The sequence below is a fragment of the Cebus imitator genome, unplaced genomic scaffold (assembly GCF_001604975.1).
Source record: "Cebus imitator isolate Cc_AM_T3 unplaced genomic scaffold, Cebus_imitator-1.0 Scaffold103, whole genome shotgun sequence".
In the NCBI taxonomy this organism is placed as follows: domain Eukaryota; kingdom Metazoa; phylum Chordata; class Mammalia; order Primates; family Cebidae; genus Cebus; species Cebus imitator.
The window spans coordinates 4075870-4092163 of NW_016107418.1; the positions used below are offsets into that span (position 1 = coordinate 4075870).

A 16294-nucleotide genomic window follows, 5' to 3' on the forward strand; every position below is an offset into this window, starting at 1 on the left:
GGAGGCAAAGAGTCTTGTTCTCGGCTCGCTGTAACCTCTGCCTCCTGGGTTCAAGCGATTCTTCCGCCTCATGTATACCAAAAATTTTCTTAAGTTTGAAGTTTTCTAACATTTCTACTCACTGCTCTCTACTTCACAAACCAATCTCCTTAGCACCCATTAGCTGTCCTTCAAGTATCCACTCTTTCTAGTTAATTGGTTTTTGAATACACCAAAGATAAAGCATGGAAGATATCATAATTATAGAAGCAAATGTAAATGTTATAATCCCTGAATATATGAGGAAGTGGCTGGGGGTGGAGGAAATGAAGGATAGCAGGAAAGGTGATTGTGCTTCTTTCCTTTTGTTTCCTAGCCCGGATTTCTTACGTGCTGTATGAAAACTGGTAAATCTAGCTAAAGATTTAGGTGCAGAACCAGTAGAAGCGCTAGAACAACACTATACCCAATGACACGTAATAAAAATTAGGAGGTGGTCTGGGGAAGGAGTGTCGGGAGGCAGTGTGTGCGCCAGTTTCTCTTCTTGCAAAGTGCAGAATTAAGAGCTGTTGACTGAGGCATGCAATATATTATTTGAAGTTATGATAATCATCATTAAAAACAGTTAATGGAGATTGTCTCCAGAGAAATGAACCTTAAGGAAGGGAGTGGTGAATAATACTTCGAGTTTTATACCCTGTTGACAGTTTGAATTATTTTTAGATTGTGAACTCAACAGTATTCATAAAGTTTTAAACAACGCATATGAAAGGGATTTGGTGCTTGTTCTGCTATTTTAACTGTCCGTAGGAAGCTAACTTCAGACTTGTACATGGGCTCAAGATTGGTATCTTTTCTTTACATTTACATAGTAGCTTTCAAAACCAAGTGTGCTTGAACAATGTACTTCCCTCTCCTGCTACAAGTTTCCATTTTGTTGCTTACTTTGATAAAACGATTACTTAGAAAAATCTAAATGACTGTTTCTAGTCATACCTTTACATAATGCTTACGTTTTACAGCACTTTCACATTCACTGTTTGGTTTCCACAACTCTGAGGTAGGCAGAGTAGGTATTTTCCTGTGTGATATGGTGAGGAAACTAAGACTGAGAAAGTGACTCGCCCAGAGTTGCGTGGCTTGAGAAGTGGCGGTGGAGCTCACTGCTCACTCACTCACCGTGAGGGCTTCACGCCTGCACAGCCTTCTGGCCTGCGATGGCTAAAGTGTCTGTCTTAGCAGCTCTTACCTTTCTTCTTTATGATGTCCCCACACTCAAGTTCCCATATTAATTGCTTCCTACATTCTCAACTTGTATTCAAATTGTGCTTAACGTATATAAATGTGTGTTATTTTAAAAAGTGAATTTTACCAAAATGCAGCACACAAACTTTGAGCGTGATTCAGCCCTTGTTATTTCTGCAGCTGTACAACACTATTCCTTCTTTACCTTCGTGAACTCATCTTTTTGTCCAGAATTTTTCTGACACCCTTGTTTTGAAGCATCATGGCTTGTTGAAGCAAAGTGGTAGAATTTAAATGTTGTTGCCTTCAAGATTTAACTAATCTTTTAGACTTGTGATTTGGCCTCATTTGAACTCAGCAGAAATGGTTCTCATCCAGGAAATTTTGGATTTCAACAAGTGACTCACTGGAAAAACTACATTAGTCGTGGGGAAGTAAGCATGCTTAGCTCTTGTATTGGGACCCCAATGTGGTACCCTTAATACGATTGATTTAATAACTTTGACTAGTAATTCCCAATGTCTGGAATTCCTCAGGGATAGTTTCTGTCAGATTCTTTTTTCCCGCAAATACACCATATTTTCCTCTTTTTTTTTTCTTGGCGTCTTTTGTGATTTTTTTTGTAAGAAGTGAACAGTTTGAATGTTGTAATGTGGTGACTCTGAAAATCAGATTCTCCACCTCCTCAGTGATTGCTTTTTTGAGGCTTGCAGTCATCCATTTGTATAATGACTTTTCTAAACCAGTTTTGCAAAGTCTGTATTCCTTGTTGTGTGCGGTCACTGAAGTTTCTGTCTTACTATCTCTGGACAACTGTAATTTGACAGAGATTTACCAATGTCTGGATCCCTATCCCCCCAGTAAGGGGAGAAACAAAGAAAGGTTGCAGTCTAAGGGGATAGAAACAAAGGCAAGCATCTGCGCTGTTCCCCCAGGCTACTGCCAGACTGAGCAAAGTTCACAATCCCAAATTGTTGGAGGGCAAGGTTCCCGCCGCCAGCCCTGGTACCAAGAAGCTGCTCTAGGAGATGGTCCTGTGCCCATCTCTGGTGGGGTGGAGGGGCGCTGAGAAGTAGGGGATGATAGCTGATTTGCGTGCTCTGCTTTCTTCTCTCTTCATCGACCACTGCCCTGGGTGTTTAGTTTAATGTCCGATTAGGTTCCACGTTTCAGAATAGTTAATTCTGATGTATTTTTCAGCTTAATGGTTTTGGTGGAAGGGCAAATGCCTGGAGCTTTCTACTCTGCCATTTTCCATGTTGGCGAATCCACTCTTTTGTTTTGGATGTGACTGCACTTCATGCCAATTGTAGCCAGTTCTTTTCTACTTCTCCACTATTATCAAACAGTGGTGCTTTTTTGTTGTTGTTTCTAAAGAGACTGAAACTATATTAATGGTGTAAAATATTTTGCAGAATTTCCCCAATATCCTTCACAAAAATTATGCTTACATTTATTTTTATTTTCTATTATTATTGAGGTAGGGCCTTACTATGTTGCCCAGGTCATAGCTCACTGCAGCTTCAAACTCCTGGGCTTAATGATCCTCCTGCCTCAGCCTCCCGAGCAGCTGGGACTGTAGGCGTGCTCCACAACATCCAGGGAATTTAAATTTTTTTTTTTGTAGAGACAGAGTCTTGCTGTGTTGCCCAGGTCTCTAGAACTCCTGGCCTTAAGCAGTCCTCCTGCTCTGACTTCCCAAAGTGCTGGTACTATGGGTGTGAGCCATTGCATCTGGCCTATGCATATCTTTAGACTGACACTGTTGTTTTCTGAGCTGTTAACGGTGTGGTTGCTAAGAATGGTTTTTGCAGAATTTAAAAGTTGTTTTCAGTTCTTTCACAGTTTTATAGCTGGAAAATGGTAAGAGTGAACCACATTTTATAGGTCAGGGAAATCAAGGTCTAGAAAACAGGACTGGCAGAGATGCTACTTTGTTCTTTCCACTTAGCCCTGGTTTATTATAATATTCCTGTTGTCTCAGTGACACAGAAAGAGCCACAGGTCGTTTTCTTATTGTGGTAAGAATGAAGAACTCTTTCTGAGACAGTTCACAATGTGAGTACCTTATTTTGTTTGAAGTGTATGGAATATTTTGAGTATTTGATAAAACTGTGTAAGTTTGATGATAATTTGCTTTTTTTTTAGGGTGAGCCAGAGTTCACATATGAAATCTGAAGAACAAACTCTGTTACTATAAACTAAGTCAGACCATAATGTAATTTGTTGATTTTGGTTTTACTTCAACTTAATAATACCTTGTATTTATTTATATAGTGATTTTCTTCTTAGGAGTGGTAGGTACTTTACAGATACTTCATTATACTATAACATTGGCAACTGGAAAACTAGAAGTGTTCATGTCTTTATCAGTGGAAAAACATCAACACAGGTTTTCTGATTGAGCATAATCACAGAAATCTGTTACCCAAGTCAGGTGTGTGAAGGGTACGCAGGGTGGCACTCCAGGGATCCTTGCTTTTTATAGAGCTGAAATATTATGTGGTTAAATAGATACGGAAATTGTCAAGAATATGGTAGAAAGAGCTTGATGGAACATTCTTGTAATTTGTTCACCAAAGTGGGTAAATCCTTGCATTGAAGACAATGTGAAGATGCTGTAAAAAACACATCCTGCCCCTTTTTTTTGCCTTAGGTAAGGTGCAACTTATGGAGTTCAGATATAGTTATGTTTTAAATGTTTAGCTACTCATGAGAATATTTATGAATTTTTTGAAAGTTTTCTTGTATTGACAGGAAAGTAAGAGCTGTAATGTTTAATCGTGCACACTTAACTATGTTGTTAGGCTGAGTTTGGTCATATTTGAGAATTTTCCTTTTGACATTATTGTTAAGCCAAATGTGAAGGCTTGACAGAGTGTCTTGGAAAGGCCAGTATTACTACTGTTACTTCTGACAGAGATGATGTAATGAGATTTCTATCAGTAGCTCATTGTCTCATTGTGAGCATTTACAGATCAAAAGCGCGTTTTTTTTTGTTTGTTTGTTTGTTTTTTTGGTGTTCAGTGTTCTTGTATTTCCATATCTTGACTGAGTTAAAACACTTAAGATAAATCTGAATCTTTTGTTCTCTATAAATATTCTCTATAACACATTTAGCCATGAATTATATGATGAAACTTTTCATTGAAAATACTGAATCAGATAATTGGAATATTGTGCCTTTTGACAAGTCTGGTAGGAACATTGAGTTTCTAGTAGACATTTGAACTTTTGAAAGTTAAAATTACATGCCTGTTGGTTTTGGTTTAGTTACTTTAGCAATGAATTATAATATTGATTCAGATATGTAACTTGTTTCTTATTACATAAGTGGTGTCCTCTGAGTAAATTTAAATTTGTGGTTATTTGCCCAGTGATTAATCATATAATTGGATTTTTCTGAACTGATTAGGTGAGAAATCTACATGTTTAATATGTTACATATGTGCTTCTGTGGTGGCAGTTGAAGGAGAAAGTAAGCTACTTTTAATTTCTTCTGGAAGAAATTCTGTTTTCGAAAACTTGCCAGAAATCTTCCCCATCAGGTTGAAGATTTTTGGGAGTGATATGGAGAGTAGGTGAGAGGATGGGATGAATACACAAGCATAAACACTACTGGACAGTAAATTTATATGTTTCTCTTTCCTCCTGCAATGAAACAAATGGCTTTCAGAAGACCCGTGATAGAGAGGAATAGAGGCACCGGCCCTTTGATCATATGATTATTAGAGCTTGATAATGGGTTGTACAGTATTTCGTTTCTCTCAGAGTTAGCAGCGTGTTCTGACCTGTCCATTAATGTTGACAACTGAACCTCTCTGTTCCCTTTTGTGTCATTGGTACCTTATCATATCTTAACTGAGCGTCACTTTGCTTTGTGCTGCTTTCTGATTTTAAGCTTTTGCAAGCTTCTGTCATGTGTGCCGCAATGGTGCAATGCCAGCTTTAGGTCTAGACCCTTCTAAAAATCCCTCATACTTTTTATGGTGCGCATTTTAACTTTGATGGGATAGTTAAAAACACAGGAGGCCAGTAGAGGAGTTACAGACCAAGATTCTTAGGATGACCACAGGTCAGTGTGGAACCCCCAGATACTTTCCCTCCAGGTCACAGAAATTTTGTCAGGACTGTGTTTCTCGAAAGGCTCATCTGAGGGAAGGAGTAATAGATGGCATTGTAGTTGGGATGGAGGAAGATGGGCAGAGGAAGTGTGCTTCGTGCCGGTTGTGCCAGGCATTGTTCTGAACATCTTCTATACGTTTTTCACAGAAGCAGACCTTGTTGCGAGTCTTGTTTGCCCCTTTTTTGCAGATTAGTAACTTGACGCTCAAAGGGGTACAATATTTGTTTGAAATTTAACCTTTGGTAACTCTATAGTAGTGCTGCTTTTTTAGAATTGTAGCATTCTGGATTTGCAGTAGATGGTACAAATCTGGCCTCCCCTCTTGCTGATGAGAAAACTGAGGCAGTGTTTTATTGCAGTGGTTTGGTAGTTTCTATTAGAATGGGGGACAGGAATGCAGCTGCCTGGTTTGAAGGCTGTCACTCAGTCCCCTGCTCATCCTGCAGTTGGATCGTTTAAATGCCTATTCTTTGTAGTTCAGGGCTTTCATTTTACCAACATGAAAAACTATAATGAAATACCCTGAAGGAAGAGTCAAGGCTTGGCCTGTTTTGTTCCATCTGTTTGTGAAGCTTTTCCAAGTTCTCCAGCACTCACTGTTGTTCCTGTCCAGACGTGCTATAGTACATCCTGTGTTATGACATAGTTTTGACACTTATTCTCTTATCTCTACATCTTTAAATTTATTTTAAATGGATTTTTATTTATATCTAATAATGAAAAGCTAATTTTTATTTACTCTGTACTCCCTGGTTGAATTATGATTTTGAAATTTTTCTTATGCTTTTGTATATAAAATTAAAAAAATTTCAACATACAGTGAGAAATAGTATGAGACCTAATGTATACATACTTACATATTAAAACAAAAGTTTCAGATGCCTTTATTTACTGTTAATAAAGATATATATCTGATCTGTTTTACTGAAAAAGAAAATGGTAGTTGTGGTGTACTGCAAAGACCTTACCACTCACTAATGAGTGCCACACTTTAAATATCATGTTCTCCAGCTTAGCCTAGCACAGGGCTAGAGAGAACACAGATAGTCAGATACTGAATCTCACATATCTGGAAACCTACTGCTTTGATACTCTTTTTATGATTCCTCAGACTCATCATATAGATGCAATGTGTTTTGTTATAAATATTTTCCTTGCCTCTTTTGATTAGGTTTCAGAGCACATGGTGTTTTCTAGAACAAGTATGAGGATTAAGCCTTCTCTTTTTGACTTTTTATACTTTCTCATTTATGAGATAAACTTGTTTCACCTTTATATTTTGGATTCGTCTTTTTATGGCTCACATTCTCTTCTTTGTTGTGATTATACCCTCATACCTTCACATGGGCTGTTTCCTGTGCCTTCAGAACTTGTCTTATTTTACCAAGTCACGTGGTAAAAAAGCTTCCCACCTCTGGGAAACTTTTCCTGCCTGATTTGGCATTCTCCTTTGTGTACTGACTTGATCTAACTTAAAATGATACACGCTGCATTCTAAAATATGATTTGAAACATGAAACTGGAACAGTATATTGAATTTTCTGTTTATTTGTATTAATAAAAAGTTGTGTGGAAACTAATAGTTTGGCTATTTAAATACATTTTCCAGATGCTAGATGTGCATTCTTTTATGTTTTCATCATTTTTTATTTCTTGGTAAGTTGTATTCTCTACTTTCTAAAACAGTGTATACTGAATATAATTAACTTTTCAAAATGACATATCCTCATAGACACCATTTTTTAGCCATAGTCCAGCTTTAGATGTAGATGTTGTGAGCCAGGAGATTTTTAAGTTAGGGAATTATGTTAATTCCAGAATGAATTAATTATTTTCTTGAAAACATTCCAGGTTAGCAGTTTACTTTTGTGCAATTTGTATCTTTTTCATAATGGCACAGTGAAAGGTAGGTAGTTGTATGTTTTCTGTGGTTGACCATGTAAAAATTATTTAATTGCAGGACAGCCATATCCCATATTATTGTTTTTTTCTATTTGCAGATATTTTGGGGTTGTTTACAACATTTAGTATATAGTTACTTTTATATTATCAAAATAATAGGCTAAAGGTATCTTTGTAATTCCAACCTATTATTTCACTTTGATGGCAATTTCTGGGTATGAAAAGAACAAGCCCTCATCTTTTCAAGAATTCGTGCTAGGTAAGTTTAAGGAGGTACTTGCCCTGTGGCCTGTATACTAGTCCATTTTCAAACTGCTGTGAAGAAATACCTGAGACTGGGTAATTTATAAAGAAAAAGGGGCTTAATGGGCTTATATTTCCACATGGCTGGGGAGGCCTCAAAACCATGGTGGAATGCAGAGGATGAACAAAGGCATGTCTTAACATGGTAGCAGGCAAGAAAGTGTGTGCAGGGGGGCCAGGCGTGGTGGCTCACGCCTGTAATCCCAGCACTTTGGGAGGCCGAGGTGAGCAGATGATGAGGTCAAGAGATCAAGACCATCTTGGCCAACATGATGAAACCCCATCTCTACTAAAAATGCAAAAAATTAGCTGAGGTGTGGTGGTGTGCACCTCCTAGCTACTCAGGAGGCTGAGGAAGGAGAATCACTTGAACCCAGGAGGTGGAGGTTGCAGTGGGCCGAAATCGCGCCATTGCACTCCAGCCTGGTGACAGAGCGAGACTCCATCTCAAATAAATAAATAAGTAAATAAATTAAAAGAGAGTGTGTGTAGGGGAACTGCCTTTTATAAAACCATCAGATCTCATGAGACTTATTTACTATCATGAGAACAGCATGGGAAAACCCATGCCCATGATTCAGTCACCTCCTACTGGGTCCCTCCCATGACATGTGGGAATTATGGGAGCCATAATTCAAGATGAGATTTGGGTGGGGACACAGAGCCAACCCATCAAACCATATCAGCCTATAAATTTTTAGTATTGGATTATTATTACTATTATTGAGGGATGATGCTCTTTCCTAACTCATTGAGGACTTTGTTAATGTTTGACTTTTAATAGACTGTCCAACGTTGTACAGTTAATGTTTTAATGGGAGCTGATAGATTCATATGTTGCTAGAATGTGGGGATGGAAGGTACTGTAGACAGAGGTTTTGTATCTGAGGAAACTGAGGTCTGGAGAGAAGCATTTGTCTCAAGTCATTTACAACTTACTGTCATGGCCAAGGCCAGACTCTAGTTCAGTGCTACTTGTAGTATACCATGGTCTCTCTACAGCAGTTCTGTAATGGATTCATTCTCCCATGAAATCTTCTCTGTAAAATGTTTCCTATTTTTAATGAAACTTGAGTTTCTATTAATAGAAACTTTCATTCTATTATTTCCTTTCATTGACAGGAATATTGGTTAAAAAATACTGTCTGATATTAACCTTGTTTAGTTCTTAAGCATAACCATTAATTTTTTTTTTTTTTAAATTAAAACTGGTTTTGGTTGGTTATTTTGAGATGGGGTCTCACTCTGTCATCCAGGCTGGAGTGCAGTGGCACAGTCCTGGCTCACTGCAGCTTCCACCTCCCAGGCTCATGTTATCCTCCCACTTCAGCCTCCTGAGTAGTTAGGACTACAGGTGCCACTATGCCTGGCTAATTTTTTGTATTTTTGATAAAGATGAGATGTATTAGTCCATTTGCACACTGCTGATAAAGATATTTCCCAAGACCAGGAAGAAAAATAGGTTTAATTGGACTTAACGGTTCCACATGGCTGGGGAGGCCTTAGAATCATGGCGGGAGGTGAAAGGTACTTCTTACACGGTGGTAGCAAGAGAAAATGAGAAAGACTGAAAAACAAACCCCTGATAAAATTATCAGATCTTGTGACACTTATTCACTACCATGAGAACAGTATGGGGGAACCACCCCCATGATTCAGATTATTTGTTACTGGATTCCTCCCACAACAGGTGGGAATCATGGGAATACAATTCAAGATGAGATTTGGGTGGGGACACAGAGCCAAACTGTATCACAGGGTTTCGCCATGTTGCCTAGGCTGGTCTTGAACTCCTGAATCCACCCGCCTTAGCCTCCCCAGAGTGCTGAGATTACAGGCATGAGCCACCATGCCTGGCCACACCGTTGAGTTTTTACTTCAGCTTTTGTAACTTTTATATTTAGAAGTTGTATTTAGTTCTTTTAAAAAAATCTGCTTAGAGTCTCATCTTTGTTCTTATAATCAAGTCATTGTCATTTCCTGACACATATTGGACACTTGTTTTGTATCCTGTGTCTGATAGTCTGGTGTTTAATATCTTTTTGAGTTTAATTCTGCTGTCTGCATTTCTTCATGGGGCTCTTACTCATGGGGCTTGCTTTTCCTGTGTGTTTTTGTAATCTCTGACTTATGAACTCAAATCTCTTGGCATTATATTTGTAGGAATTCTTTGTGGGTGGATTGAATTTATCTCCTTCCAGAGTGAATTTGTAATTCTGCCTTTTGTGGGGTGGAAGAGGGTACTCACAATTTAGGATTTCTTTGAATTCTCTACTGAGGTGTTTTGCGTTTGGTTGTTTGGTTTTTAGATCACGTAGCTTGTGGAAATTTGGGTCGCAAACTTTTACGAGGGCCTAGTTACGGTTATGAATTTTGGAAGATATTTATTTCTTCTTTCTTCCTGTCTCTACTTCTAAGTGCCAAGGACAAGCCAAGCAAGTGTTCTTGCTGTTTCTTGTGGTATGGTTCCCTTTTAAATTGAAGAGAAACCCTTTGGGGATCTCAGCTTCATGCAGGTATCTCCTGTTGTCCTCCCTGTCTTGAGTGGGCCCTGTTTTCTGTAATCCATTCCGTTCAGCTGTTAGAAGAGAATTTAAAGGTCACTAAAGTCAAAGATACCCACAGTGGGAAGTCTTCGGTGTTTGCTTATCTCCCGTAGTTCTCCAATCACTTTGTTTTTTGATTTCTGCAAATTATTTTATCACTAGCTCAGTTAATTATTGTTATTTTTTAATTTCTTCCATCTTTTGGTTGTTTTCATTAGAAGGGTCTGAGTGTCTAATTGTTTTTTCATGATGAATTCCATAGTAAGTGTACTAAGTCTAAAATAATCTTTTGCTAAGTTACAAAAATGGGACAGAAGTCAGAAAAAAATGTCTTCTTCCATTTGTGTGTGCCATGTGCTCAGACAAAATAAATTCTGACACCTATGAAGGCCCCAGAGCAGAACTTGTTCTTTTTTTTTTTTTTTTTTTTTTTTGAGACGGAGTTTCGCTCTTGTTACCCAGGCTGGGGTGCAATGGTGCGACCTCAGCTCACTGCAACCTCCGCGTCCTGGGTTCAGGCAATTCTCCTGCCTCAGCCTCCTGAGTCCCTGGGATTACAGACACGCGCCACCATGCCCAGCTAATTTTTTGTATTTTTAGTAGAGACAGGGTTTCACCGTGTTGACCAGGATGGTCTCGATCTCTTGACCTCGTGATCCACCCGCCTCAGCCTTCCACAGTGCTGGGATTACAGGCGTGAGCCACCGCGCCCGGCCTTCTATTTTTTTTTTTTAAGACAGAGTTTTGCTCTTGTTGCCTAGGCTGGAGTACAGTGGTGCGGTCTCAACTCACTGCAACCTCCGCCTCCCGGTTCAAGCGATTCTCCCACTTTAGCCTCCTGTGTAGCTGGGATTACAGGTGTGCACTACCACACCTGGCTAATTTTCTGTATTTTTAGTAAAGACGGGGTTTCACCATGTTGGCCAGGCTGGTCTTGAACTCCTGGCCTCAGGTGATCCACCTCCCAAAGTGCTGGGATTAATTACGGGCGTGAGCTGTCACACCCGACCTGGAGCAGAACTTCTTAAGTCACCACCATGCTTTCCCTTTATCCCAGTAAAGAAACACTGATTTCATAAAAGCCATTGTTAGGTTTGATAGGGTCATGTTTCTCAAATGTGGGAATGGAGCTATTATTATTGAATGTTTACTTTTTCTAGGCTCACTTTAAATTTTCGGGTGATTGTGTGACCATTGTGTGACGTAATAGAATTTGTCAGCCTTCAACAAAATCCTTCAGGAATGTCTTAAAAATGATAACAGTTGGCCAGGCGTGGTGGTTCACATCTGTAATCCCAGCAGTTTGGGAGGCTGAGGCGGGCTGATCACCTGAGGTCAGGAGTTCAAGACTAGCCTGGCCAACATGGTGAAACTCTATCTGGGAGGGGGGAAAGACGGTAACAATTGTACAGCAAAATTTTGACTTTGCAATTGGTTTTTACCAGTTATCTCTAACTTTGGTGTTGAAAACTCTTAAATTTATAAACTCAGCAGGAACCAATTGCTTAGTATAAGCTTTTGCCTTTTTAGTTAGCATTAGGCTAGAGAGAGGAGTGTACTCCGATCATTCCTGCAGAGGAAAAACTTGAATCCATGCAGTAAGCATGCTTCTCCTGCATCTGCAGAATCTGCTGTGCAGTGTCATTACCACAGGAAGGCGTAGTTTACGGTGCTGTGCCTTAGTTTAGAACTGTAATAAGGTCAGTGTTCTTTCTTTGTACATTTCATTTCGATCTGCTACCCTCCCTCTGTCCTAACCATCATTCTTCAAGCTGTTGAATTGTGGGCTTGGCGTATATTGGTTGCCTTGGACTTCCCTGGAGTTTTGTGTTAATACACTGATGTCTTCAGAAGCATCGATGAAAGTGATCGGAAACGGTAGAATGTTGAGTGAGAAGTGAGAAGAGATTTTAGAAATCACACAATCTTTTCATTTTCTGAATAGTTTTAGCCATGAAAATCTTAGTTCTTGTAAAGGGTTACTTGAAAACCCAACAGATAAATTTGGAACTGGGAATTCTGAAAATTGCTGAGGATTCTGACCCTTTTGTTTTGCAAATGATGATTCTTCAATCTACAGGGGTGAAACGATTATGATCTACAGCTCTTTCCACCTTACCATTCTTGGCCTACTGTTCCCAGACTTCTGAATTGGCTTATGATTCCGCTTTGTTGTTAGGCTGTGTGAGGGGGAGTACAGTGATGATACCTCTGGAGGCCACTTTGTGGAATTGGCTCTTGTCTGCCAAACTAAGGAGAGCATCAATTTTTGTTTTTTGTATTATAGCTGTCTTGTTTTGTCTTCTAATTTTCTTCTTGTCATTTCTTAGCTTTTGCATGGAGCAGAAAAGATATATTACTGTGACTGGTTTATTTTCTTTGTGTTTGAAAGGAAGGGTGAGAAGAGGACCAGCATTTATTAGACACCTGCTTATGTGCCAAGCACCACCAGCTGCCTTAGAAAAGTTAAAATTCTGTTAATTTAAAATCACCCTATAAAGTAGTTGCTAACATTTTTAACAGTTGGGAAACTGAGGCACAGAGAGACAACACCTGACCCGTAGTTGAAACTTCTGTGAGGACAAGGTGGTAGGAGAAGAGCTTAATAAGCAGACATTAAAGTGCATGGTACATATGGTGACAGGCAGACATTGGGGAGGTTAGAATACAAGGCGAGTGGCATGTGATTTGGCTAACAGTGGAGAGAGAACCTTTACCTGTTACCCTGTTCTTTGTGCGCCTTAAGGGTTAGAAATGCCATCTAAGATACATGCACTGGTATTTTATTTTTCTAGATAGGTAAGTGTTTGAGGCTGTATTTTGAATGATGGCACCTTTTCTTCTGTTTTGGTGGGGGAAAAGGATTATACGCATTTGAATAAGCCAATATCAGTTTGGATTTTTACAACAGGTGGTAAAAACCTGGGTTTATTGATTATTTTCAGCATATGTGAGGGACTTTTGTAACAAGGTACTTGAGCTGGCAGGGTGAAGGGTAGTAGGGCTTGCAGTATTCCCATCAGTTTTTAGTGGATCATGAAGTTGCTGTAATAATTGAATTTGGTATTGTTATGACATATTAATTGCTATCCAAATTTAGAAGTAAATGATATCTATTCACTAGTGATAGTATCAAGGTTTTATATAAAACCTAAAAGTAATTCCCAAGTTAAAAAAATAAAGACAGTATCATGTATATAGAAGGGCTGGTTGGCTGGAGGGTGTTAGAAGAAATGTCTTGTTTTGGTGGAACTTGACTGCCAACTCACTGTGTAACTTTATCAGTCCTCCTTTTCGGCTTCAAACTGTCAGGAAATTAAAGACGCAGTGTCTAACAAAAGTTCTGGGCTTCCCAGGTTCAGAAGTCACCTGCGGAAAGAAAGCAGCAGGTGTGGGTTTCTGAGCACTGGTGTGTTGCTGACCGTATGTCCTGTGTAGCTGAGGAGGCACATTGTCTCTGCAGCTCTTCACAGTGACATTGGGTATGTTTTGAGTAGTGTCCTATCAATTATATTTCTCTAGTATGTTTTCTTGGGAATTTTCAAGGTAAACATACTCAGAGTTATATTACCAGAGTTGCTTTTATTTCCTTTTCAGACTACATTTTAGAGTCCATTTAGTTGTATCCATTTATGTATCATCACCCAACATGGTGCTCAGGGCCACATTTGTCCCCCTCCCTTTCACATGGTCTTCAGGGACCACAGGTGCACAGATTTGAGTTGATCACATTCTTGAAACCGTGACATACTATGATTGTGCGAGGCCCTTGTTTCTTTGATTTTGTTTCTTTTCTTCTTGTGCCCCATTCCCAATTCCATAGCCTATCCCTTTTCCAGCACCCACTCAGGTATGTAGTGTATTTAATATACACTCTTCAGTCTACTTTCCATGTGTTATTAAACACACACACACACACACACACACAGAGTAGTGTTTTGTGTTAATCTCATTTTTCTTTTTTTTCATTTAACATTGTGTTTTTGAGATTACTCATGTTTCTGTGTGTAAACCTAGTTCATTTATTCTGGTTCTACTGTGTAGCATGCTGTCACATTTTACGAATCTATTTCCCCAATGATGGACCATCTAGACTGCTGTCAGCTGCATCCAGACTGTTGTCAGCTGCATTCGTGACACTGTAGTAAACATTCTTGTCAGCTTAGTTCTGGGTAAGAATTTCAGGTTTATAGTTCAGAATTGCAAGGCTACTGAGTATGTACATATTTATATTTAGCTTCACAGAATTTCGGCTCTCAGAGATGTCTGCTATCAGATTACACTCCTGTTAGAGTACAAGATACAGCAGGAGATTTCATTCATTACTTAGAAAAAAAAAACATGAATGTAATTCCTCGATCCAGGCTTTGGTTCTGTGAGAAAGTTCCTGTAAACCAATTTTTAGTCGTTATCAAAAGCCTTTACTCTTCAATATTGTTTCTCTTCTCCTTTTTCTTTTCTTTTGTGTTATGTAGCAATAGGGATCATAGATAGGTTTTTTTACAGGGTGTCTCTAACACCGGTGTAATTGTGACAATATTATGAAAATACAGTTATGTGTAACGATGGGAATATATTATGAGGAATGCATCATTAGGCCGTTTTGTCGTTGTGCACGTGCACATCATAGAGTGTTCTTACACAAACTTAGGTGGTAGAGCCTACTGCATTCCTAGGCTGGATGGTAGAGCCTATTGCTGGTAGTCTACAGACCTATACAGCATGTTCCTGTACTTTCTAGGCAGTTGTAATACAGGGGTAAAGTGTGCATCTGAACATATCTAAACCTAAGAAAGGTACAGTTAAAAATACAGTGTAAAGGATAAAGACACACCTGTTCAGGGTGGCTCCGTTGTAATGTGATAGGACCATCATCGTGTTGCAGCCTGTCATTGACTGAAGCGTCATTATGTGGTGTAGGACTGTACTATAAATACTAAGATTTTTGTTTTTCATTTTATAGGGCGCCAATGCTTCGGCATTAGAGAAAGAGATTGGTCCAGAACAGTTTCCAGTCAATGAGCACTATTTTGGATTAGTCAATGTAAGTATCCATTGATAACGCTTTTAGAATCATGTTCGGAAGCAGTTTGAAAAATGATGAATGCATTTCATAAGTTATTAAAGAAATTTTTTTTTTTAATCAATAGAGTTAAATGCCAAGAGACTTGATTGGGAATTTTGAAATGATCTTTAAGGGAAGGGAAACAAAGTTGCCTAGCATCTTAAGAGTCTTAGGGATAGAATAGTTTCTAACTTGTCAGCCTGATTGTCCCTATTTTGTCAGAAATTTCTCATAGCCAAAATTTAGTATTAATTTATATTAACACTAAAATTTAGTATTGATATATAGCCTAGACCAAATGATCTCCTGATTGTTTGAAAATAATTTATTTGACTAAGTGGTACAAATGTACAAGTATAAATTCAGCTGTGCGAATGCCTCCATGTATCTATGCAGTATTTGACAATTTACTTCTGTCATTGTACCAGTGCTATAGCTATAAAAGTTTGAAATGTGGGGAAAAAAGTACATCCCAGTTCTTGTGGGGGTATTTCTAGTAATTATACATTTTTGAAACTTTGGGAAAATTTGAGAAGTTTTACCAGAATATTATCTGTTCTGAGTCATGGGAGAATACCACAAACCTGTGCTATATAATTGTTGTGGTAGTTTATTTTATACTGTTGTACTATACTATCAGGTGAATCCATGGTAGGTGTTTTAAAATGCATATATTGATAAAATGGGTAACACAGTAAGTTATATTGAACAAATTGGTGGACTCTAAATATTAGTCTGTACATAGGACATATGAGATGGGTTTCTCATGGATTTGAGGAAAGCAATTGAAGTGATATGTGTGATTCCCTGTGCTTTGGGAATTCTTTGTGTGTGTACTATGCATAAAACCTGTAACAGAGTCAGCACTCCCCTACCCTTCTCTGTCTCTTTTCAGAACAGGGTACTCATTATTTCTCTTACTTATTTTATTCTGGAATTTAGCCTTATATTCTAATTTAAAAAACAGCATTTCAATTAGAATTTTTAAATAACAATAAAATTAAGAGAAGCAGGAGAGAATAAAGTTACTAAGAGACCATCAGAAGACGCTTTGTCTTCATCCCCTGGAGAGATTCATTTGATGAGTAGAAATATAGCTTTTGGTCTGTGTGCCTTGTTTTTTTTTTT

At 38.6% G+C, this 16294-nt stretch overlaps 1 protein-coding gene across 2 annotated transcripts in view; it reads left to right on the forward strand.

Annotated features, from left to right (window-relative positions):
• Positions 1-16294, forward strand: part of USP12 (ubiquitin specific peptidase 12) — a 104185-nt gene that overhangs the window by 37799 nt on the left and 50092 nt on the right. Inside the window, exon 2 of one of the 2 annotated variants that reach the window (XM_017537516.2) lies at positions 15065-15145. In XM_017537516.2, coding sequence (XP_017393005.1) covers positions 15065-15145 — 81 coding nt within the window. Of the gene's footprint in view, positions 1-15064; positions 15146-16294 lie in introns of those variants that run through there. The other variant, XM_017537521.2, reaches the window with a different exon arrangement.